This window comes from Marmota flaviventris, chromosome 9 (assembly GCF_047511675.1).
Source record: "Marmota flaviventris isolate mMarFla1 chromosome 9, mMarFla1.hap1, whole genome shotgun sequence".
NCBI lineage: Eukaryota > Metazoa > Chordata > Mammalia > Rodentia > Sciuridae > Marmota > Marmota flaviventris.
In genome coordinates, this window is record NC_092506.1 from 20,298,820 (window position 1) to 20,324,041 (window position 25,222).

Genomic DNA, 25,222 nt, shown 5'->3' on the forward strand with positions numbered 1-25,222 from the left:
GAGGTGTGGCGGAAGTGGTTGGGGAGTGAGGCTACCCGAAGGGGGCGGTTCCCGTTCCACAGCGGAGCCGGATGTTTGCCGAGCTTTGACAGGCGTGGCCGAGGGAGTAGTGCCCGAGCGCGGTAAGCTCCAGGGCTTGGGGTCCCTCCGGGTGGGGTACGGGAAGGGAAAGACCTGGTCATCTGAAGGAATGGGATCCGGGTAGGGGAGACGCGAGCAGATCTAAGGAAGGGGAGCGGGGGTGGAATTGCGCCTGGGGCCCTGGGCTTTCTGCTGCGGGGATTGCCCTCACTTTGGCGCCTGCCGGGAGAAAATAGTCTCTTTCGCTGACTTCTTGCCCTACCCAGGGCAGAGGCCAGGCCAGATAGCTTTGAACAAGCCCGTGGGAGGGAGAAGTCTCCCAGATACCATCTAGGGAAGCATTAAGGATGAGAAATTTGGGGAGAAGTGTTCCACCCTGCCACTTATTCGGCCAGGCTTTTAGATCACTTTCTTAATTTGTGAAATGAGATTAATTACACTCAATCCTGGTTTTAAAAAACTCAGCGCAAATGTGATTGTAGTTTAGAGTCTTGTTATTGTAATGGTGTGGGATATGTGTTTTTGTAATTCTAGAGCCACAGCTAATAGGCCAATGCAGCACCAGAAAAAAAAAACGATTTCAAGAGTCTATCTCTGGTCTGCATAAAGGAAAGATTAATCGAGAAGTTGTTCTTTTGAACCTTGAGAATCGCATAAATGAATTGTTGAGGGATTGCCTTTCACCAAGAGTCTATCTCAGAGAACAATTAAAAATCTTGCCTCTTGGGCTGGGATTGTGGCTCAGAGGTAGAGCGCTTGCCTAGCATGCACGAGGCCCTGGGTTCCACCCTCAGCACCACATAAATGTAAAATAAAGATATTGGGTCCACCTAAAAACTAAAAACTAAAAAAAAAAAAAAAAAAAAATTAAAAAATCTTGCCTCTGTAAGTTGTATGACTTTTTTGCAATTTGCTTCTCACTTCCTCAAACTGTAAAATGGGCCCAGTAAACAGGCTTGGTAGTACATGCTGGACCAGTGCTGTTTTGAAGTTAATTGCTTGTGTCCAATTCATGTCCCTCAACTGTATTAGTTCCCTTCTCCACTTGGGAAAAGAATTCACTTATTCTGTAATTCACCTAATGATTGAGCACCTACCATGTGCCAGGCATTATTATGAATAGGTTTTTTTGTTTCTGTGGTACTGGGAATGAAAACCAGGGCCTTGTGCATGCTAGGCAGATGCTGTACCACTGAGCTGCATCCCAGCTTTTGAGTGAGTTCTTAAATAGTGATTCTCAGGGGGTTTGTGGACCCCTTAAATTTTCACGTAAGTCTACATATACCTGTTGACTATTTTTTTAGGGAAAAAAGTCCACAAATGACATCATTTTGGACAACCGTTTCCCAAAAGTTAAAACTGGTACCTAAAGTGATTCTCAAAGATTTGGGGAAAGTTATATGGTTGATCTGCTGAAAAGGAAAAATTGATCTCAAGAGTGGGAAGTATGGGGGCTGGGGATGTGGCTCAAGCGGTAGCGTGCTCACCTGGCATGCGTGCGGCCCGGGTTCGATCCTCAGCACCACATACAAACAAAGATGTTGTGTCCACCGAAAACTAAAAAATAAATATTAAAATTTTTTTTAAAAAAAAAAGAGTGGGAAGTATGGAATGGAATGGAACAGGACTTGCCATTGGTGGGTATCTTAGGCAGCCAGCATACATGATTTCCACTACTTTATCTTAGAATTTTCTTTCACTCACTGGCTTTCTTCACTCTCTTGCTGATTGTAGCTAAACTTCTGGGCTCAAAGAAGGCGACAGCTGTGTGTTATAGGGGGACTAGGGAGGTTGGTATGGCAGGGAGGTGGGACCATTGTGATTACCTTTGAAAAAGGAGATTATGTGGGGAATTGAGGGAGGTCAAGTTTAGAAAAACTTGACAGAGGAGGAGTATATGGAAAAGAAGTGGAGTTCAAGTTCAGCCCCCTGTTAGATGTGTCCTTCTCTCTCCTTCACACATAGCTCAGTCCCTAACTGCTGCTTCTAATCCTTCTGTTCACTTCGGCACAAGTTATTTCTTAGCACTGCCGAATTATTTTCCTGGGAGGAGCCTTAGCTTCCACAGATGAGGACATTGAGGCCCAGGATTTTTGCAACTCGTTGGCTTAGACAGGACCATAACCCTGAATTCCATGTACTTGACCCCATGCTTTTTCCATCACATGAAGCACCTACTGTATGCAGAAGGATTTCTCTGGGATATCTATTAGTGATGATGGACCCCCTGGTGCCTGGGCAGTGACAAGACAGAAAGGATGGAGAAAATGCTCAGGCCTAGAGGGTTTTGCTTTGGATTAGATTCTGTCCCTCTTATTCAGCTGTAGGCCGCTGTTGGGAAGCAACCCACAGTCTCCTGGTTGAATGGGGGAGGAGCATGTAGAAGGATGGGGTGAATCTCTTCAAGACAGAAGATGGCCTACTTTGGAGGGCTGAGGGTTGCAGAGAAGTAAGGAGTTAGGCATTAGAGTGAGGGTTCTTAGTACTCACTGAGAGGATATGGATAAGGCCAGGGGAGAGGGAGAGAGAAAGGAAGAGGAGGACTTTCTGACCCTTTGATTCGGGAGCTTGAAACAGCTTTTTCCACTGACTCAGTGGTTGTCCTGGTAACGGGGTGGTTGTTGCTATGCTCAGGGAGCAGGCTCACCATCCAGAGTCCTTGGCTGTGAAATTTGCGGGAGGTTGTCATGTCGCCTTAGAGCCCAGCTTGTGGATCTCAGATGACAGCTCTCTCCTTCTTCCTACCCACCCCCAAGTCCTATCTGCTCTCCTTATCTGCCCTGCTGATTCTCTGACCATATATGTCATTTTCTGGGCTCCAGGAATGCAGCAGCCCTGAGAGCAGTCTCTTCTAGGGTTGGAAAAATGGATTGAATTAATGCCCCCTCCCTCACCCATCTGGTGAGAGCAGGAGGTGAATCCCGCACGACTGAGGACAGAGGGTGTCACCACTATATGGCCAGGTCCCAGACAAGGAAACCTGGTTCAGTGTCAGCTCTTCTCCCTGCTTCCTACTTGTCTGTCACTGACCTTACTTTAGCACTCCAGATATCACTAACCACTCCCTTTTCTATCTGTGCCATCCAATCCTTAGAGTAGTCTATCCACCTTTCCACCTTGAAAGTGGTATGCGAACCTTCCCACAGGTCTTAACATGGAGACCTGCAGATTTGTCTTTTGGGACTAGCCAGCAGATTCCATTCCTGTTGCTGGTTCCTGTCCTGGGGCAAACCTAGCTGGGCTGCTCAACCATGACCTTTTTCCTGGGACCCTGTCATCTCTGGCTACCTCCTCGTCTCAGGCCAGTGGGGAGGGGTGGAGAAGATAGGATCACAGCCATGCAAGGCCTTTGGAAATCCTTAGATTCCTTAGATTCTTATAACATCCACTGTGTAACTGCTGGGACCCACGAGGCTTTTGTACTCCAGGGACATGGACCTCTGCCCTTTGCAGCTGGGACTGCACCCCCCGGCCTGTTGGGTGGTAGGCAGCTCAGGACGTGGCACAGATCTTCCTATCTAGCTGAGGACCTGAGGGAAGGTACCAAGCTGTGCCATCCTCTGCCCCAACTGCCTTTCCTGGCAACATGCTCCATGGAACTCTTGGCAAGATGAGAAGTGTTGAGGAATAGGGACAAGGGAGCCAGGAGAGGGAAGAGGGGCCAGGAGGGCTTGCAAAAAAATTACAGAAGGTGAAAAGAGGGGGTTACTGACCCTCCACCTTTTTAACTCTCCCAGCTCTGCCTTCAGGTTCTGCCACAAAGGACAGATTTTGCCATGGATCCGCTCTCAGAGCTGCAGGATGACCTGACCCTCGATGACACCAGCCAGGCTCTGAACCAACTGAAGTTGGCCTCCATTGATGAGAAGAACTGGCCCTCAGATGAAATGCCAGACTTTCCCAAGTCAGGTGGGCACCACCAGGTCTTGGGCAGCTGTAGGCATGTTGGAGGGGAGACCTACTTCCTGCTGAAGGGAGAGCCCAGGGGAGCAACCTGGGAGCAAGCAGACAGCCCCAGGATTGGGCCAGGAAAACAAGCCTTCCTGAGGGGAGGGCCAGCAAGGGTGTATCAGGGAAAGCACTGTATCAGCCACCTGGATTTATACCCTGATTTTGTCCTTTTCTCAGATGACTCCAAAAGCAGCTCCCCGGAACCAGTCACACACTTGAAGTGGGATGACCCTTACTATGACATTGCCCGGCACCAGATTGTGGAGGTGGCAGGTGAGCACACCCAGCTCTGCACCTTTTTCCTCATGGTCTGTGCTCCTGGTTTAAAGAAGCTCACCCCTCACACCATAGGGGAGGGGTCTGGGGGGCATGCTGGTGTCTACCTATGGTTTGACCTAAGATCTTGGAGCTCCTCAGCACATGTACCTTTCTTTAAAAAGCACAGGCTTGATTGTGATTGCCTCTTGATACTTTCACCCCTCACTGCTTCCTGATCTATGGTCTTGTTGTTTCCATTTGAGATGATACATGGGAGGCAATATGGCCTAGTAACTTTGAAGTCAGAAAGTGCTGGGTTTGATCTCCAGCTCTGCTCTCTGAGCTCTTCCTCACTGGGTCATGAAATCATGAATGTATGTCAGGGCTTAGTGCTGAGCAAGAGCATAGTGGGCCCTGAGTGAGTAGCCTTGCCTTTCCCCTTATTCCATTCATTCCATTCCCCATTTTTCCCCTTGGCCCTGAGGTCAACTTTTCTACCCAATCAGTTATGGGAGCTGAGGGGGCGTGTCAGTCCTTCTTGGGAAACCATACCTCTAAGGATGTCTGGAATGGACAGAGCTTCCTTCCAGAAGTTCAGAGTAACATAGCTCCTAGAGTATCAAGTTCCTGGCAGATGTGTACCCTGTCTTGAATGGGTGGAGAGCCCCCTTTGGGTCTCTGCCTCAGGAACCTTCCTCCTTCCTGCTCATAAGGAGGACCCAGAAGAAACCTGGAGTAGGAGGTAGTGAGCCATAGCTAAACTGGCCCCTGTCCTCAGGATACCACCGCCAGAAGAGGCAACCCTGAGGCTAGGCAGCTACAAGCAAGGGTGACAGCCTCTCCTTGCTCTGAGGCAAGGAGAGCCAAGTAGATTGCAACCCCTGGAGCCCAGGGTGGTACTGAGGCTGGGAGAAGCCACATGCCTGGAGGCATCTGGCCTGGGGAAGCAGCAAGGAGCTCCAGCCCTCTAAATGCTGGGCTGATGGGTGTTGGGGCAGTTGAATAGGTTGCCCCTAATGTCCAAAGTGTTTCTGTTGTCTGCCTTTGTTGGGGGCCTTGACCCTGACCTCTCTCACCCTTACAGAAGCAAGGCTGAGAGTTTCTTCCTGGCCTGGTCCTGACCTGGGCTCAGGAGAGTCCCCCTGTGAACTTGGGTAGAATGTGGGGATGTCTGATGTAAAGGAGTCTACCAGACAGCCTCTTAGCCTATGTGATTAAGTCACAAGGCAGCTGGAGGAGGCTGCCCATCCCACCTCCACACGTGTCCCCTTGTTCCCCAGCCAGCAGAGCTGTAGCATTTTTCTGTTTCCCCAGGGTGTGACGAGCCTGAGGGGACCCAGTCAGGTAGGTGTTAGTCCTAGTTCTCTGTGCTTGGCTTCTCTGGGCTCTGGCCTCTGGGGCTGTTGATCAGGAAGGGCTCTTGGTGGAGGCCAGTGGGGCTAGCTTAATTGCAGCCCTACTCTGGGAACCTGGGAGCTCGTGGTGCCTGGGAGCCGGAAATAGCAGTTTATGGGAGGCATGATAGGGTGGAGGCTGTGTGGGGACACACCCAGAGCCCAAAGAGAAGGAGCTCCAGGGGACAGAGGGGCCTCATCCATATCAGGTCTGGCCACTAGGCTGGCTCAGAGACCCCTGGGTGATGGTGTCCCCATGTGCATGCCTCTCTGGTTGATGAGTAATTTGGATTGGTATTGTCCAAATGAGGCTGGTTTGATGAGCCCACAGTGATGTTCCTGACACTAGAAACAGAGAAAGAGCCCATGCAGGAAGGGTGAGTGGGCTGTGTCCCCAACTCCTCTGCAGCCTCTGTTATACCTGATAGCAGTGGCTGTCATGCTCCTCAGTCAAACTTGACTCAGTGCCAGTGGGTTCTTTCCAGTGGTGTGCTGGTAAATGTTTAACAGGAGGCTCTCTAGAAAAGAAAAAAAAAAAAGACCATTATTTGAAGCATTTGCAATTTCTGTCACAGCTGGTTTCAAGCTACCAACATGATGTCAAGTGGCTCACAAAATTCCTGACAGTTTAACAGATGTGTGTCTCTAGCACACTGTAGGCTGCCAGTCCTAGCCTCTTGAGTGTCCTTAGCCTTCTCTGCAGGTTGTAAGTGCTGGGGCTGGTCTGGCAGTGCCTAGAATGCCTGCTGGAGGAGCTGTCCTGTTGCTGATTAACACCCAGGCCACCCTGGGAGAGTCCTGATTGGTATCTGGGGAATGCAGAGACCTCACTCTTGGGCCCCGTCTGGCTTTCCACACATTCAGGCCCCTCCTTATTGCGCTCTCTCCCCTGGTCCTCTGGAGACAGCAAAGCTGCCAGCTTAGCCTCTCCCTTAAGTCTCCAGAGCAGAAGCTGGTTCCCTTCTGGGCCAGGTGGGAGTGTTCTGTGCCTCTTCATGGCTTCTTGCAGCAGCTACAGCAGCTGCCCTGTCTGCTGCCAAGCACCAGGCCACCCAAAGACTTGGGTAATGGACTCCACTTTAGTGTGTCCAGCGTTCATTGGAGTTAACTTCAGGAAAGATCTGTCTGGTATGAAAGCTGAACCCAGAGATGAGAGGGCAGGGGCTAGACCCTAAGGTTGCCCCTACTCTCATTCCTTCCCTGTCTGGGAGTTTTGTCATCTGATCCCTCACTGTACCCTAGCTGTCCTCCATCTCCATCCCTGTCCTTGCTTCATTTAGTGTGAGTTCATAGAACGATATCACGGAACTCTGGAACAAGCCAGTATTGAGTGCCCAGTGAGGAAAAACCCACTTACAGTCTAGGGCTGAGAGTGTAACTCAATGATAGAGCATTTGCCCTGCATGTGTGAGGCCTGGGTTTGATCCCCAGCCAAAAAAAGTTTATACTTTAGTGAAGCGGTTCTTTTTTATTTAAAAAAATTTTTTTTTTTTTTAGTTGTAGATGGACACAATACCAATATATATTTTTTTATATACGTGGTGCTGAGGATCGAACCCAGTGCCTCACATATGCTAGGCGAGCACTCTACTGCTGAGCCACAATCCCAGCCCCAAGTGAAGTAATTCTTAAAACTGTCAGAGGCCTCTTCGAGACCTCTAAAGGTATCCGCAGTGTAGGTAACTCTCTAGAAAAAGTGTGCATGTGCTTATAATATTTTTCATATAACAGGGAGTTGATGGATCTGCTGAGCGCATTGGCAGAGCCCTGTTGAGAACACAAAGCCTCCCATTTCAGTTGCTATGGCCAGCGGAGAGAGGGAACCACAGGGCCCTGGGACTCACCCCAACTGCTTCCTTAGCCACTTACTAACTCTTCACATTCCAGAGCCATGAGAGCTCACAACTTTCTGCCCCAACTCCTCAGATCTGCCAGGCAATGAGGGCTATCTTATTGTTAGGGTAGCAGGAGGAACAATCTTGGAAACCCCTCATCCTGGGAATTTCCTCTGCTTAGAGTATGCAGACAGAGTGCTTTGTCTTCACAGGCTCCTGGTGGGAGACCTGAGCTTCCTGAAGACCAGATTATGTGAGCAGGCTGTTAGTCTAACCCTTATCCCTGTCCCCTGCCACTCTGTTCTTCCTCTTGCTAGAGCTGTGAGAAGTAAATTGGAGCCAGCACAGAGGCCCAGAACCACCCACAGCTGGCCTGGAAGGCACCCAGCACATGAGCATCTAGGCTAGGTGCAGAAGAGAGCAGGTGGCATCTGGACCTTCAGAGTAGATGTGCTTCTGGAAGGAGCTGCACTTCCTTTTCACACTGGCACACTGAGGATTCTCTGTCAGTCAGAAGAAATTCTGTCCCAGGCTTTGGGAAACTCACTAACACAGTCTAACTTGTAACCTAAACATCAGCAGGTTTCAAAAATGAAACTGTGTGTACCATGTTCTGGTGACCTGTGACTTCAGGCTTCCAACACCTGCTGGATACCTGCCACATGCTGGATTAGCACTATAGATCTAAGGCCAGACCAGACAGAGTTCTTGTCTTCTACCTTTCAGGTGTCAGGAGGAGACAGGGGTTGTATGAACAGTTACATGAGAGAGTCAGTGTCATGACAGGTTATGCTGGGAGCCATGAAAAGGGGCAGCTCACCTCTCTGAGGGAAGGAGGGGAGGATGTAGGCTTCAGGGAGGAGATTAGGTTGAGCGTCCAGCCTTCATTGGAGTTAACTTCAGGAAAGATCTGTCTGGTATGAAAGCTAAACCCAGCCTGGCATAGACAAGCTTAGTGCCTATGTGTTGGAGGTGTGCATGGTGTGACTCTGGAGCCCAGAGTCCTGTGAGCGATTTTCAGGGACACTTATAGAACCAGGGCCACGGAGTATATCTGGAGTGGGATTCAGGAGGAAAAGAGGATTCTGTGCTGTGTGTAGGGGCAGATAGGTGTTTATAAACCCCCTGGCTAGATGTTGGGCAGGTTGGGAGCATGTTTCAGGGCTTGGTGGGCTGGGCCTCAGAACTGACACAGGAAATACTTAGAGGGCCCTGGCTGGGACTTTCAGGGCCCACAAAGCCAGGCTGTACTTTGGGTGGAAAAAGGAGGGGTCAGGGACTGATAGAGAGGTTGGCTGTGACAGACAGACTGCTAGGAGTGAGGCCAAAGTACCAGGTTGCACAGCTACCATGGACAGGGCTGCCCTGCCAGAAGCCTCCTTCCACCCTGCAGCGCGCCCTGTCTCAGCCCTAGAGCAAAGCGGGAGGGTGTTGCCCGTTCTGGAGCAGCTCTGACTCCGGCCTCTATCATGGACCAGGCAGGGTCAGCAGGACCATGGCTTGTTAAATATGGGGAGACACTCAGCCATCCTCAGAGGCAGATGTGGAAGGGCAGAGTGTCCCTGCAATTCCTGGATCAGTTATGTGGTTTTTATTTGCCTCTGAGGCTGCAGGAATTAGCAAGTGTAGTTTGGTATCTCTGGAGAGGTGAAGGGAAAGTCCCTGGGACATGGTGATGTAGGGACTAGGCCTGGCCCCATTGAACTGTGCTGGCGGCCTCTGACCCATGCTGACCCTGAGGAGCATCTCACTTTGGGGACAGTAGCATATGTCTCAGGAACTTCCCGGCTTTGTGATGGAGCCAGCTGGTCAGACCATTAAACTGTTGGCAGACATCCCTGGTGATCACACCTGTGTGAGCCTATTGCCAGAGGTTTACACACTCTTCGAATTCCATGTTCTTTAGATTCTTTAATATGAAAGTATATGATTTTTAGAAGTGTGCAGAGGTCAGTCGGGCCAAGTGTGATCGGCCATTCCAGTAGTATAATCAGAATGTGTCGTCAATGGTTAAAAGTAAGACATGACCATTAAGTATCCAGGCTCATTTCCTCTGTGGCTTCAGACTCTCTGAGAAGGTAGCTTTAAGAGGTTTTCCAGATACTTGTGCCTCAGAGTGGGTGCGTAAGTGCAGACAAATTTTAAGATGACTGGCAAGATAATAAGTGCTTTGGTGAATGTGAGTTTTTTAAATTGAGGTAAAATTTATATAACAAAATCAATCATTTCGCTGGCCTTGATGGTGCAGCTCTGGAGGTTGAGGCAGGAAGATTGCAATTTAGCAAGGCCCTAAGCAACTTAGCAAGACCCTGTCTCTGAATAAAATGTAAAAAAAAAAAAAAAGTCCTGGGGATGTGGCTCAGTTGCTAAGCACCCCTGGATTCAATTCCCAGTATCAAAAAATTAAAAAAAAAACAAAAACCTAACACAGTTTTTTTTTTAAAGTGTCTTTCATTTTAAAGTGTACAGTTGGTGGTGTTTAGTATATGGACAGTGTGTGCAGCTGATTCCAGAACATTTTCATCTCCTGTGCCCGTACCAACCCTGTGCCTGTTAAGCAGTCCCTCTTCTCCCGGCACCTCAAAACGACTAATTTGCTTTCTGTCTCTAGGGAATCACCTAATAAATAAAATCATACAGTAGGTGCCTGTTTGAATCTGGCTGCTTTCACTTAGTGTGTTTTCAGGGTTCATTCATATTAGCACATATCAGAACCGTTTTTTGTTTTTTTTTTTAATGGCCAAACAGTGTTCCGTTGCACGGATATACTACATTTTCTCTACCCACTCACCCACTGGGGGGCATTTGGGTTGTTTCTACCAGGCATTACTTTTTTTTCTAATTTTTTTTTTTTTTTTTTAGTTGTAGTTGGACACCATACCTTTATTTTACTTATTTATTTTTATGTGGTGCTGAGGATCGAACCCAAGGTCTCACATGTGCTAGGCAAGCATTCTACCTCTGAGCCACAACCCCAGCCCATATCAGGCATTATTTTTTAAAAAAGTGATGTTGGTTTTTGTACCCTGGCTCACTGGCCTGAAAGCAACCAGTCCCTCTTTCTTAAGTGGCATGCTCTTGAGTGTAAGCACTGCCTGAAGGAAGTGTCCATGGGCTGCTCAGGCCTGTTACTCACTGACACAGGTCTCCAGACTGGCACCTCTGTGTTCATCACCCCCATTCTTTTTTTTTTTTTTTTTTTAACCTTTATTATTTATTTATTTATTTTTATGTGGTGCTCAGGATTGAACCCAGTGCCTAAGACGTGCCAGGCGAGTGCTCCACCATTGAGCCACACCCCGTCCCCTCCCCCATTCTTTTGGTTCATTCAATCCACTGGGCTCCATCTTTCTTCATACCTAGGAGATGACAAGTATGGGAGGAAGATCATTGTGTTTAGTGCCTGTCGGATGCCCCCTAGCCACCAGTTGGACCACAGCAAGCTCCTGGGGTGAGTACCTATGGAGAAGGGGCGTGGGACCTTTGCCCAGACCCCAGGTAGCCCATAGCCATTTTCCTTACTGTCCTTCCCTGCTAGGGGACCAGGCCACCTCCCTTAATGCCTCACTTCCTCCCATGAGGAGCTGTTTTATATTTGTGGGAGACTAAGATTTAGACCTAGTTTCTAGTCACAGAAACTGTGACCTTGGCAAGTGTCCTTGAGTCTCATTTTCTCACTCTCCAGGGGGACAGTCATCCAGTCCTCCTTCCTTATGGGGTGAGATACTGCACGTGAAAATGTGTCAAGAAATAAAATACCATCCAAATTATCATATGGTGTATTATGTGGTCGTGATAGTTGGTCATCTATATTCATAATTAGTGTGATATTATTTTGTGCCAAATTTGGTGCCTGTGCTTTCTGTACCTTTGTGGGTTCTTTTAGCCAGATACATGTAACAGAGACATCTCTGAATTCAAGTTCATAGGCTAGTTGAAGGTGACATGTGGCAGATCCTGTTCTGATAACCATTCACTCTCCAACCAGCACTGGGCACACGTTGGGGACCAGCACAGTCAGGGTGTGTGGGCATCCAAGCAGAGCAGTACCTGACCTCCTTCCGCCTTTTCTCTGTGCAGAGCGACCATCTTGTACTTCTTTCCTGGCCAGTTTAAAGCACTCCCTAAATGTAACATTTCTGTACTGCCCATAGCAGTTAGAGCTCATTGAGGTCCCGGGTGGTTGTGTGTGGGGATGGAATGGGCTGGGCTTGGGGACAAGGCCAGAGTGCCACAGCGGAAGGGCAACGGCCTGAGTTTGGAGTCTCACCTAGGCCCAGGGCTGGAGGCCGGATCCCTCCAGTGTCTGTGAATTCTTTCTCTCTGGCCTTCTGACTTCCTCCCGCTGTTCCTCAGGGGAGGCAGGCAGAATCTTGTCCGGGCCTACCACGTGGTCAGCCAGGAATAGCCAAGGAGCTCAGCCTGAGGGTGGCTGAGTCACCTGCCCTCCCCTCTAGCTTTTTCACCATCTCTGGTGTACCAGGTGATAGACTGCTGGCCGATAATCGTCCACGTGGGAGGAAGTCAGAGGATGGGGATGGAAAAGACCCAGTCCTCTGGAGACAGCTTGTTGAGGGAGGTGCACCCGCTCTGGGTCTTCCTCCAGGTTCAAGAACCCCTCCATCAACCCCTGCTCTGGGCCCTCCATCCTTCCCGGGCAGGCAGGCGCACGCATACATGCGTGTACACACACACACACACACACACAGCCTGGTCACAGTGCTGACGGCAGAGGCTCTTTGACCGTGGATCAGGCTGTCCTGTTTTCAGTCAGATTACCTCAGACTTGGCTTTTCCCAGTTCCCCAGCCAGCTCTGTGGGTTGAAATGGAAAATGCCTGAAACTTAGAGTCAGAAGGGCAGTTAAACTTCAATTGGCTCTTAGTAGCTATGTGCTTTGGGACAAGTTTCTTCCAAGCCCTATAAAAATGAGAATTATGGGGTTATAGCTCAGTGGTACAGCAGTTGCCTAGCATGTGCAGGGCCCTGGGCTCCATCCCCGGTAAGAACAAAACAAAACAAAACAAAAAAAAGAATGTGCCCACCTTACAGGGTTGTGTGAGCAGTGGGTAGGATAATAGACATGAAGTGTCATTGTGTATGTTTGCATAGTGTTACTATTTTGAGAGGCTGGGAAAATGTAAGTAGATATAAAGAAAAAAAAAGATAACTATGAAAAAATAAAGATTCCCATAAACCTACCACCCAAAGAGAAAACCATGGTTAATATTTTATGATTCACTTCCTACTTTTTTTCTATAACATGAGGAACCCTTCCGTTAGTTTTGTACCTTACATGATGTTTTTCTCTTCTGGGCACTAAACATTCCTCAAAGGTATCCTTCTAAAAACACTTATTGACATTTAACATGCATACAGAAAAGAGAACAGATTGTAAAATGTGCTACCTGAATTTTTGTTGTCGTTACAGGATCTCAATGTGTTGCTCAGGCTGCCCTCAGACTCCTGGGCTCAAATGATCCTCCTGCCCCAGCCTCTCAAGTAGCACAGGCAGATGCCACCATACCTGACTTTTAGAAACTGAACACACCCATGTCACCCACACCCCAGAGACCTTTTGTCCCTTTGTCTCCACCTCAAACAGTAACCTCTGTTCTGACATTCTGACTTCACAGATTAGTGCTTTCTGAAGAAACATCCTGTGAGATATTCTATTTGTAGAAGTCACATGATTTCTTTAACCAATTCCCTAATGTTGGACGGCTGGCTATTTTTGTTGTTTTCTTTTTTCCCCCCATTATAAAAGTCTGGGATGAAAGCCTCCTACAAAAAAGTTTCTGTTCAACTCGGAACAGAAACACATTTATCCTTAAATCCTGGACATACTTTTACAGGTTCAAAGAGTTTGAACATTTTATAGCTTCTGATAAACATCATTTTGTTATTTATCCAAAAGGTAATGACATCTCGGCAGATGAGAATGTGCATTTTCACTGCAGTCTCTGCTATTTTCATAGTGGCAAATGCCGTCCTTTTACGCGACAGCTCTTTGTAAACTGCAGTGTACTCATTGTGGGTAAAGGGTGAATTATTGTGTAGTTAATGATTGGAATCAGTAATAATCCAGCATTAGCCGCATTTCATGCTTGCCTGTGCTGCTTCAGGCCAGCGCCAGGAACAGTATTTAGGTTGCCCTCTCCAGGTCGACCATGTCCTGTCTGGCACTTGGTCAAATCCTTGGGCACTTCCCCAGGCATTTTCCCTCCTCTCCGCCTCTTTGATGTTGTTAGCACTGGGCCTGCCCAGTCTGGAGTGGCGTCCCTCCTGGAGCCTTGGGGCTGGTTGGCCAGCCAGAAAGAGGACTTTACACTGGACTTCCCTCCCTTTCTTGAATTATTCCATCCTTTCTTTTCATTCCATTCGTTCTCTGCATGCTTAAGAGCACGTGTGTATGTGCGTGTGTTGGGGTGGTAGGTACTATGTTGTGAGCATAAGGAATCTGAAGCGTGGCTCTTTGGTCTAATAACTGAAGCTGAGGATCTTCTGGCCATCTTGGTTGCCTCTCACAGGCACAGTGTTTTACAGCCTGTGCTGGAGGCGCTCACATGTGAAAGGCAATGCTGTCCCAAAGTCAAGAATGCAGGCTTTGGGCTGCGGCTGTAGCTCAGTGGCAGAGTGCTTGCCTTGCAATGTGTGAGGCACATGGTTTGATCCTCAGCCCCACATAAAAATGAAACAAATAAAATAAAGGCATGCTGTCCATCTATAACTACAAAAAATATAAATTAAAAAAAAAAAAAAGAATGCAGGCTTTGGAATTGCACATGTCACCTCCACAAGCTGTGTAACTTTGGATAAGCACTTGACCTCTCTGTTCCTTGTCTTCATTTGTAGATAGGGATAATATCAGTTCCCATTGTTATAAGGAAGGAATGAGATGATGTATGGAAAGTGTTTGGCGTACCCTAAAAGCTTACCTTGCTAAACAGAGGCTCTCTGAGGGAAATGTCATTCCCTTTTTACTGCAGGTAGGCAAGACGTCCCAGCTTAGAGTCCAGGTTTTCTGACTTCTAGTCAGTGCTCAAATTGAGAGCTATTGGGCTGGGGATGTAGCTCAGTGGTAGAGCACTTGCCCAGCATGCACGAGGCCCTGTGTTCAATCCCAGCACCCAAGGAAAAGAAAATGAGTGCTGTTATCATTATTTTCCTGCTTGGCCCAGCCACCACCCTCTGCCTCCCCAACAGGAAGCTGGTGACTGATTATGCAGCCAGAATAGACAGACCTTGGCTGGGGGATGTGGGGGGTGTGTGGTACAAGCAGCAGACTCCCAGGACACCGGTTTCTGTCTTCACCTGGACTGGGCCACACTTGTACGCGGGTCATGTCTGAGCCATTTTTCCCTTGAAGGTACCTGAAGCACACACTGGACCAGTATGTGGAGAGCGACTACACGCTGCTGTACCTGCACCACGGGCTGACCAGTGACAACAAGCCCTCCCTCAGCTGGCTGCGGGACGCCTACCGAGAATTTGACCGAAAGTGGGTCGGGGAACCAGCAGCTCTGCAGGCTCTGGCTGCCCTCGAGCGGGCAGGAGCTTACGCTGTGCCAGGGGGAGGTGGAGCCCCGCCCTGGGTAAACAGAGTCTGAATCAGGAGGGCCACTGCTAAAATCCCAGTTCTTCTACTTCCTCATTCTGTGACCTTTCATGTTACTTAATCTCTCTGAGCCTCTTGTTTTGTAATCTGCAAAATGGGGCAACAATGACACTTATCTCAAGTGCCTACCATGAGTAGTCAGATCAGAAACTGTCCATTAAGAACCCTATCTTGACTGGGGATGTAGCACAGTTGGTAGAGTGCTTGCCCTGCATGCACAAGGTCCTGGGTTCGAACCCAGCACCACACACACACACACACACACACAAAAAGAACCCTATCTGGCCAGGCGTGGTGGCGCATGCCTGTAATCCCAGTGATTTAGGAGACTGAGGCAGGAGGATTACAAATTCAAGGTCAACAATAGTTTAGCAAGGCCCTAAGCAATTTAGTGAGCCCCTGACTCAGAATAAGAAAAAAAAAAAATAATGTTTGGGGATGAGGCTCAGTGGATTAGCACCCCTGAGTTCAATCCCTGAAACCAAAAAATAAAGAAAGAAATAACCAAAGAACCCCTGTCCACTCCTGAGTTTCCCATTCTTCTCCCACAGATACAAGAAGAACATCAAGGCCCTGTACATTGTGCACCCAACCATGTTCATCAAAACCCTGCTCATCCTCTTCAAACCCCTCATTAGGTGAGCAGGTGGCCTCCACACGTGTCCTTTGCACCTCCAGCATGTCTCGGGGCCCAAGCACCTTCAGACCGCTTGGGGCCAGACCTTTGTCTGAGCTGGGTGGGCAGAGCGGGGGTGGCACAGCCCCGACTCAGGCCCTTCCTTCCATTGGCAGCTTCAAGTTTGGGCGGAAAATTTTCTACGTGAATTACCTGAGCGAGCTGAGCGAGCATGTGAAGCTGGAGCAGTTGGGGATCCCTCGCCAAGTGCTCAAGTGAGACGGGGCGGGGGGCGGGGAGGACAAGCTGGCCCTGGGCAGGGAGCTGGAGAACCCAGGGTAATGAGAAGAAGCGAGTGTCGTGATTCGGGGACAGCAGACAGAGTCAGAGTAGAATCAAGCCCCATTTCTGTCACAGGGTGTGACAATCTCTTTAAATGTTTGCTTTGTCATGGGTAGCATGAAGTCGGGTTGTGAGGATTAAATAAAATAATCCATGTAAAACTGCGCGATAAAGGCCTGAGGAAGTTGGCTGTCGAGACTACAAAGCCAGAGGGCCTGATCCCTGTCCCATCTGCCCCCCAGGTATGACGACTTCCTCAAATCCACACAGAAGAGTCCTGCAACAGCCCCCAAGCCCATGCCACCGCGACCACCCCTCCCCAACCAGCAATTTGGGGTCACATTGCAGCAGTGAGTACCAGGGCTGAGGGCTGCTGGGGCCAGGCTGGGCTGCAGACCCTCTCAATACCCTTGTCCCCACAGCCTCCAGGAGAAGAACCCTGAGCAGGATCCCATCCCACTTGTGCTCAGAGAGACCGTTGCCTACCTGCAGGCCCATGGTAAGTGCCAGGGCCCTGGGGCCACCAACTTCCAAAGTCACCTACCCCCAGTTGCCCTTGGGAGGCTGCTGGGCAGGGCTGAGGTCCACCCCCACTGACTCTACCTGGAACCTGAGGACAGAGAGGGGGCTGGGAAGCTACCCGCTGCGCAGAGCTCTGAGACTCACCAGGCCCCACTGTCCTAGCTCTCACCACCGAGGGCATCTTCCGGAGGTCAGCCAACACCCAGGTCGTGCGGGAGGTGCAGCAGAAGTATAACATGGGTGAGTGGCCCTGGGATGTGCAGCCCCTGAGTCGGTGTGGACCCCGAGGGTGTGAGTGTGGGAGGACAGGGCACACATGTGACTTAGAAGAGTTCTCTGCTTTCTGCTACCCTGTAAACAAGGCTCCCAGAGTCTCTTCCTGTCAGAGGTTTATGTGGCATTTGGTATCACTACATAGGTCCCTCTGTGCCTGCCTGTTTCCAGGCCAGCTGTCAGACTCTGGGTCCCCTGGGCTCAGGCTTATTCAGAGGGGTGGGGGCTCACTCCCCCCACATGGTCTGAACCTGCATTCCCTTGTCACAGAGGAGGAAAGGAGGCAGGTGTAAGAGGTGGCTCCTGAGAGGAGGGGGCTTGTGTCCTGGCTGGGGCCTCAAGGGGCCCACCTGGCCTCCACGTGGCTGCTGGCCTTGGGCTGGGCCACGTGATCTCCAGCCTGCCTCTCCCACCCAGGGCTGCCAGTGGATTTTGACCAGTACAATGAGCTGCACCTGCCAGCCGTCATCCTCAAGACCTTCCTTCGGGAGCTTCCAGAGCCCCTGCTAACCTTTGACCTCTACCCCCACGTTGTGGGTTTCCTCAGTGAGTTGCCCTCTTAGTCTGCACGTCTACTGCCTGGTCTGGGGTTAAACTGGGGGCAGGTGTGTTTGACTGTCTACCCACCACCTCAGCCAGCAGGCTTGTGGGCCTGGGCATCTCCCAGGAAGTCTGGTGGGCTCTCCTCATTGCCTTGTGTCAGGGCTTCCTGAGCCAGCCTGGCTCCCCCGTGACCCGATTTCTTATAGACATCGATGAGAGCCAGAGAGTGGAAGTGACACAGCAGGTCCTCCAGACGCTGCCTGAGGAGAACTACCAGGTGCTTCGATTCCTGACTGCCTTCCTGGTGCAGGTGAGACTCACCTCAGCCTCCACTGCTCACTTGGGGTACAGGGAGGGAGGAGGGGGAGCTGCACTGTGGCTGGAACCAGGAGGCAGGACTGTGGCTTCCTGATGCAGTCCCCGATTCCCTCCACAGATTTCTGCCCACTCTGACCAGAACAAGATGACCAACACTAACCTTGCTGTTGTCTTTGGCCCTAACCTGCTGTGGGCCAAGGATGCCGCCATCACCCTCAAGGCTATTAATCCCATCAACACTTTCACCAAGTTCCTCCTGGACCATCAAGGGGAGTTGTTCCCCAACCCTGATTGCAAGGGACCCTGAGCCTAGCTCCACCGTCCAAGCCCCTTCTCTGGTACCCCAGTTTGGACTCCTCTTCCAGGCTTCAGCCTCACAGATCCTGGGGCTCCTGCCCAGGAAGGGGGTGAAAGCCCAGGAAATGGAAGCTGGAGCTAGCTAGCTGGGTGGCTGGTTCTCCCCTCTGTCTGGCCCTCCTCCTCACAGGCCCGGGGGCTGTTACCCTGGGACGTTTTTCTTCGCCTTATACTTCTCACTGCCTCTTGGGGTGCCTGGGTCCTGCCAGGCGCTCCAGAGCCCGGCTTGGCTCTTCCAGCTGGAGAAGGCCTGAGCCCTGTAACCCTTCCTGCCTCTGTTTCCTTGGCAACAGTGGATGACAAAATCACTGCCGGCTGGGCTGGTAGCTGGGGCTGGTTCTCCCTTCCTGATTGCTGGAGGAGGAGCAGCTGAGCCCATGGTTTGCCCTGGTGCCTCCCTGTCTGGGTGCAGTTGCTCTGCTTTTAGAAGTCCCACTGTACACTAGCTGGACACAGGCACCCTGCATCCACCCTCCCTCCACAGGCTCAGCCTTGGGTAATTCCACAGCTGAGGAATGACCAGGCCGGAGTCCGCTTCCGATTTCTGCCTCCTGGGTCCGCCTTCCCCAAGTGGTACTGCCCCAGGACGTCTTTACATGCCAGGAATGGCAGGTTGGATGACAGGACAGAGTCCTGACATCCATTTTAAATAGTGCCCCTCGCCCCCCGAGTCCTAGTGTCAGGGGCTATCAGTGACTCAGGCCTTGCCTGTGTCCCACATGCACAGATTCGAGGCCATAGGCTCTTGTGGACCTGTATATTGTGGAGTCATGTCCCTGCTCTGGCCAGAAGTGACTTGGTGCCTCAGAATATATGGTAGCTGCCTTGTCCACTGGAGACTCTTGGAGGGAGTCTGGTGGAGGCTCAGTGCCCACAGGAGGGGCAGAGATTTTACTAATAGTTGAGCCCCTGCCAGGTGGGATCTAGCAACCTTCTGAGGGAGTGTGGGGCCCTGGGGTCCTTTTGTCCTTCAGAAAACCTGGCCCCCAGCGATGGCTGGTATCCCTTATTCCACTTCTTCCTAATGAACCTGGGGACCTCATTCCTCCAGCTTTGTCCCCCAGTGGCAGGGAATCTTTGCAGTGACCCTCCCCCACAGCCATGGCCAGGCAGGGCAGCTCCTTCTGTAAGCCAGCGGCTGCGGGGCCAATCTCACTGCTCTGTCCCCAGGCCTCTGGCACATCAGACCCAGGGCGTGGACCTGCTGCTGGTTCTGTCAGCCCCTGTGTCTACAGCCTGGCCCAGGTTGGGCCCTCCTGCTTTCTGCCCTCCTTTGTATATCAAGCCTTGTTCACAGCCCCACTTACTGGGGAGCCTTTTGGATCTGTCTGGACATTCTTCATCCCCTGCCCCGCTGGGCTGTTCCTGGGGGGCACTTGTACTGTGAATCAAGTGTTCACATTCACACCTGATGACTTCTGTGGCACCAATCATGTATTTCACCGTTTGCACTTTTTATACTTCAATAAAAATGGAGATGAAAAACTGCCCACCTGGCTATTGGGGAAGTGAGGCCTGGAGGCAGAGTAAATGTGGTAGAAGGGGGGGACGGTCAGGTAGCCCCTTCCCAGCCCGCCTGCCCCCTTCTCCATCTGACTCGGGAGACCAGCTTTCTGACCATCTTCTGGGCTGGGAGGTATCTGTAGTCACCTTCCACTCCTGCACCTCGGCGTTCCAGCTGGTCTCCACGTGCTGCATCCTAAGCTCTTCTACTCCCATTTGGAAGGTGCCAGAAGCTTGAGGTGAACTTAGATTTATCTAAGGCAAGCAAGGCAGAAAACTAGAGGGGTTGTGGTGGACACTGGGATTAGCTTTGAAATCACACTAGGGTTTGAATTCTTATTCTAATCACTGACCAGCTCTAACTCATGAAAAAGAATTGATCTCACCTGAGATTATTTTCACCAGAAAATGGTTTCTGTGACGTGTGTGGTACTTAACAATGAGTGTAGTGACACTTCCAGCTTGATGTGGCAGCGGGAACTGAAACCCCCACTTCCTGACCTCCCTTTCTTTCCACCCCAGCCTCAGCCTGGGAAGCTGGGCTTCTCCACCTGCCACGTGGCCACAGAGGCTGTGGAAGACCTGGCACCATTTCCTCTTCTGAGCACATTTTGCCTTGCTTTACAGATTACGATGGTGAATGAGGGCTGGGGTGTGGCTCTGCGGTGGAAAATGTGCTCGAAAACGATGCAGATATTTATGTGTTCTGCGCCCCACCCCCCAAAGTACTGGGGATTGAACCCAGAGGCACTTTATCACTGAGCTACTTCCCCAGCCCTTTTTGTTGTGATGGGGTCTTGCTAAATTGCTGAAGCTAGGAATTTGTAATCCTACCCCAGCTGGAACTACAGGCCTGCACCACCACACCTGGTGCCAATCTTTAAAAAAGGTTTGTCACTGTGAAGGTAGGACGGAATTCTGCTCCAGGTGTTGCTGAGGGCTTGGCTGCTGCATCAGGAGGCTGTGGTGGCCCAGGTGGGCCTGCCTAATTCTTCTTTCTTGCTTGCTCAGGCAGGGCAGCCTGGCCAGAGCTGCAGGATAGGACAGTTAGGATGGTGGTTAAACACGGGCCTGAGCTCCAGGAAAGTAGTCTCATTGCACAATTGTGGCCTCCCTCCAGGAACCTCCAGGCAGGAGGACCTAGCGCCCTCCTCTCACTGGCTCTCTTTAGCTCTAAGCTAGTGACTGGAACATGGAGGCAGTGACCCAGGGAAGAAGAGGAGAATGAGATACAGGGAGAGCTGTGTTCTTGGGTTGGGCTCCTGGCAGGCCTCTGCCGAGTTTTTCAAGTGCCAATTTACCAAGGCCTTAGCAACAACTGGTCTCTGGGTGGAGCACGGGGAGATGTTTTAAAGGAGTAGGACACAATTGCTGGTCATGGGACACTGGGCACTTCACTTTCTGGAGATCCCAATTGAAGAGGGAGTCACAGGACAGGCTTTCCATTTCTGACCCAGGAATTGGACAACTGCCCTGCCTGGTTCCATGGTCTGGGTCAGTGTCACCTGCAGTTCAGTAACAAGCAAGGGCTCCCAGGCCCTTACCAGCAAGAGTGGGCTGGCTCCATTCTCTTAAGACCTGGGATTGAACTGAATTTAGAATTTTTTTGATCATCCCCCTTTTATTTTGTCCTGGGGCCTGACTTCAACCCGAAGGAGGATAGGGTGCAACCCAGACAGCAGTTGCCCAGTTCTGATCTGGCAGTTATCTTGAATCTAGAACCATCTCTCACCTGCACCACTAGAGGCACAGCTAAGAGGAAGGGGCTGGCTTTGCCAGGGTTGAGATGCCTACAGCCGGAACCCCAGGGGCCAGAAAGGACTGACCTCTGCAGATCTCTCCAATTCCTCATGGTTCCTCAGAGCCCAGTGCCCTTCCTGGAGTCATTTGAGATCTGGGCATCAACACAAATTTGCTTGGGCCCTCAACTTCCTGCTACTCGACTCAATTCCTTCCCTCTCCTCCAGTTCACTCAGCCACAACTCACTACACCAGCAAGCATCCTGTCCTGTCTTCTGGGAACGTGGCAGTACCTACACTTATCCTCCCTCCAAGCCAAGACCAGCTCCAGGCCAAGGGGCATAAAGAGCTGATGACAGTGGCCTTTCTTTTGTGGCAACTTTACCATGGGTGGACTTCATATACATTTTCTTAGTGAATATTCAAATACACAACATGTCGGGAATATCATGAGGAAAATGAGGCTCTAGAAAGCTTCCTGACCAACCCAATGTTGTCCAGCTATCTGTGGCCAAGGCCAGGATTTAAAACAGCCCTGCCCTATTCCAAAGCCTTTCTGCCCTTCACAAGGCCACAGAGCCAGCTGATGACCAGGAGCTACAAAGAGGTGGGAGACAACTTGCACAACTGGAAGCTATAAAGTACAGAAAAGATTTTATTGGAAATCTCGAGTACATATGGAAGTATCCCTCAGTCATTTCCAAACAAATAGGCTGGAAGAGGAGGGACCCTGTCACCTGGAGAGATGACTGGTCCCCGCAGGAGCCCGGGGTGCTGCAGGAGTTGTTGGTCTGGCCTCCTCACTTCTATGACACAGGGCTGAGAGGCCGGAGGTGGCCTTGCTGGTTGCTTGGCTCCTCCCAAACTCAGCTCAGTCAGGGATTAGCCTCCCTGGCCTCCCTAAAGATGGGGCCCTGGAGAAAGGCTGCTGCCTGGGAGTCCACAATTAGGAAGTCAGTACTGTGGCGGACGACGGCTACCAGGCCTTTCCATGCTAGGCAAAGAGGGCAGCAGCTGAGATGGGGCATCAGTAACTTACCAGAGACACCCCTGTTTGTGCGTGCCAGGCCCTGGGGGAGAATCTGATTGGTTCAGCAGGCCATGGATGTGCCCTGGCCCCAGACAGGACAGCCAGTTGGCCAGCACTGCTGGAGCATTTCTTGATGGCAGCAGAAGCATGCACAGGGGCAGGGCTCCCCCCCAGAGCCCACTATGATGCCCAGAAGTTAGCCTGGTAGGTGAGAACAGTGTCACATGCAGTTTACTAACAAGCAGTTGAGAGCCATCTCCACCTAAGAACAGCTGCTGCCAATGAGTACCCCAAGAGACAGGAGGAACAGGGCAGACTGGTTCTCCTTAGCCAGGCCACCGGTCAGACTGGGGAGGACAGATGGCTAGGCACTTGACTTACTCCAGCAACACCTGAAGGATTAAATCAATCATCCACCCAGCTTTGGTTTCTGAACAGGGAACCAATCCAGCTTGTAAACCCAGGGCAGTGTAGAGACCCTGGGATTAAAGGGAGGTGGCGGTCAGGCCAAAGCAGGAGGAGGAAAAGCTCCATAGTCCAGTCCTGAGGATCAGGATCAGGTACCCCAGAAGTAGGGAGCACACACAATGCCCCCTGGGCATTACGTGTGGCATAACTCTGGGGAGTCATCACATTTAGCACCCAAGACTCTGCAGAAACTGCGAGTCTGGAGGCTCCCACCCAGAACACAGAGGTACAAGGGAAAGCCCACTGTCAGTTCAAAGCCTGGAGGCCACTTGCCCTTGGTCAACCCCATTCTTAGATCCCACCGTACACATACTGGGAAGGAGAATGGTCTGAGCAACCCAGATTCTGAGGAGCCTCTCAGGAGGAGGCCTGCATCTCAGGAATGGACGCCCTCACCTTCCCCAAGTGAAACCTCTTACTGCAAACATTTCTTCTATAAAATATCTGATTTCTCTGAAAGTAATAAATATTTTCCATGTCCTATAACAAGAAACAGAAATGGGAGGGAGAAAAAGAGAAGGCCCTTTGCTGTGATCCTCGATGACAGAATATGTCATAGTGATGTAGGATTTGCTTTTATTTTTCCTCTGCAGAGCTGAGGAGCTGGGCATAGGCAGCCACCAGGGCTGCACAGACCTCTGGTAAGGGCCAGATAACCCTCCCAGTGAGGATGATGGGCCCAGGAGCGCTCACCCTCACAGGTGAGCAAGCCTGTCGTATTGCCAAAAAGTACGGGCACAGGGGTAAGGACAGAGAGAGGGCAAGAGGGAGATGACCCTAGAACTAGAGGAGACAGAACAGGACCCTCCTACCTCCGCCCAGCACTGTTTCCTTCCTCTTTCTGCCTCACAGGGCCACCAGCTGGAATGTCAAGAGGTTGATAGGAAGGACAGTCAGGCAGGGGGCCAGCTGCAGGATAGACCAGGCAGGAGGCTGGCAGCAGGAGGAACTGATGACACCCTGTGTGAAGCAGCTGGCAATAGGTGGGGTACACAGATGGCCCTGCAGAGGCCCTTTGGTTACAAAGGCTCCTCCATCTCCAAAGGCAGAGGGCAGGTCCTCACAGATGCAGTCACTGGGCCTAACTGCCACCATGGAGTCTCCAGGAGGTCCAAGAGCAGGGATTTCTGGGTCCCCAAGGAGGGACCATCTTCCCCTCCAGCTGGCTGGGAGCAGCATGAGGGATGGGAGCAGCTGAGGAGTGGGAGGCTCTCTGTCCCCTGGGACCACAGAAAAGGGATGTTGCTGGTACTGGAGGACACTTTACTGCAGGGTTTCTACAAAGGCATCAAATTCTCGGACGTTCTTCTCATGAACAGCCAGCTTCTCTGGTAACGAGTCCTGTTCAGGGAGAAGAAGAGCTGCTTACTGGGCAGGCCTTGGGAGGCTGCCAGCCCCGCCACTGGAGTGGAGGAAGGGGGTGAGGTAGAGACAAAGAGCTCAGCGGAGCAGTGCCGCGCTGGGCAAGCAGGAGGCAGAGCAGCTGAGAGAGCGCTGGTCAGGGGAGGGACATGTCTGTTGGGGCTCTGTGGGGGCTGTGGCACTGCACAACAGCCATAGGAATTCAAGTGGGCAACACCCTCAATGAGAGAGGATCGTGGACCATGCCAGAGAACAGGGTGGTCCAGAAATTAAACATGAACGATCCCTGGCTGATGACAGCGACCCCAGAATAAAACTGCAAGTTTAGAGCTCTATGAATTCAGTAGAGTTTATGAAAAGGTGTTTTTTTTAAATAATAGATTTTGTAACCTTTATAATTTATTGATTTATTTTATGTGGTGCTGAGGATTGAACCCAGGGCCTAACATGTGCTAGGCAAGCGCTCTGCCACTGAGTCTCAGCCCCAGCCCATATGAGAAGTGGCTTTGATGCCGTTTTCGGGGATGCCCTGCAGGATGGGAGGGAGCCAGGCAGCCTTGCTACACTATCAAGAGTCACCTGCAGGTTGAGGGAAGCGTGAGCATCTGCATCTTCACACCAGCCAAGGGGCAGAGAGGGACAATAAAAAAGAGAAGCAGAAAAGCAGATCTGTGACCAGCTAGCTGTACCTCCCTACAATACCAACCGTTAATATAAGAGAAGCTGGGCACAGTGGCACAACCTGTAATCCAGCAACTTTGGAGGATCACAAGTTCAAGGCCCGTCTCAGCAACTTAGTGAAGCCCTAAACAACTTAGTGAGACCCTGTCTCAAAATTTTTAAAAAGTGCTGGGGATATACTTCAGAGGTAAGGCACTGTGGGTTCAGTCTCTAGTACAAATAAACATAGTCAGGGGCTGGGGATGGGGCGCAAGCGGTAGCACACTCGCCTGGAAGGCGTGCGGCCCGGCTTCAATCCTCAGCACCACATACAAACAAAGATGTTGTGTCC

At 50.9% G+C, this 25,222-nt stretch overlaps 2 protein-coding genes across 10 annotated transcripts in view; one reads left to right on the plus strand and one right to left on the minus strand.

The window, feature by feature from the left end:
• The first annotated feature begins 38 nt into the window (after nt 1-38).
• Arhgap1 (Rho GTPase activating protein 1) lies at nt 39-19,597 on the plus strand. 2 transcript variants are annotated; one of them, XM_027936380.2, is made up of 13 exons: nt 39-122; nt 3,819-3,990; nt 4,210-4,305; nt 10,883-10,970; nt 14,888-15,019; nt 15,688-15,774; nt 15,929-16,027; nt 16,337-16,444; nt 16,517-16,593; nt 16,779-16,856; nt 17,307-17,435; nt 17,639-17,742; nt 17,869-19,597. In XM_027936380.2, exons 2-13 carry the CDS (start codon nt 3,858-3,860, stop codon nt 18,055-18,057), a joined length of 1,320 nt encoding a protein of 439 aa, XP_027792181.1. In that variant the 5' UTR covers nt 39-122; nt 3,819-3,857; the 3' UTR covers nt 18,058-19,597. The 2 variants fall into 2 exon arrangements, with proteins under 2 accessions (XP_027792181.1, XP_027792182.1); XM_027936381.2 differs by having other exon boundaries at nt 52-122; nt 3,831-3,990.
• Nucleotides 19,598-21,987: 2,390 nt separating this feature from the next.
• Nucleotides 21,988-25,222, minus strand: part of Atg13 (autophagy related 13) — a 48,928-nt gene continuing 45,693 nt past the window's right edge. For all 8 annotated transcript variants that reach the window (XM_071616246.1, XM_071616249.1, XM_027936396.2 and 5 more), the window contains one exon: nt 21,988-24,189. In XM_071616246.1, coding sequence (XP_071472347.1) covers nt 24,112-24,189 — 78 coding nt within the window. In that variant the 3' untranslated portion in view covers nt 21,988-24,111. The remainder of the gene's footprint in view (nt 24,190-25,222) is intronic.

What these genes read in the sequence shown, in the direction of transcription:
- Arhgap1 (XM_027936380.2), top strand. Translation starts at nt 3,858, where the DNA reads ATGGATCCGCTCTCAGAGCTGCAGGATGACCTGACCCTCGATGACACC. An exon ending in TACCGAGAATTTGACCGAAA is followed by an intron (nt 15,020 to 15,687) that starts GTGGGTCGGGGA and finishes CTTCTCCCACAG; the next exon opens with ATACAAGAAGAACATCAAGG. An exon ending in TTTGGGGTCACATTGCAGCA is followed by an intron (nt 16,445 to 16,516) that starts GTGAGTACCAGG and finishes TTGTCCCCACAG; the next exon opens with CCTCCAGGAGAAGAACCCTG.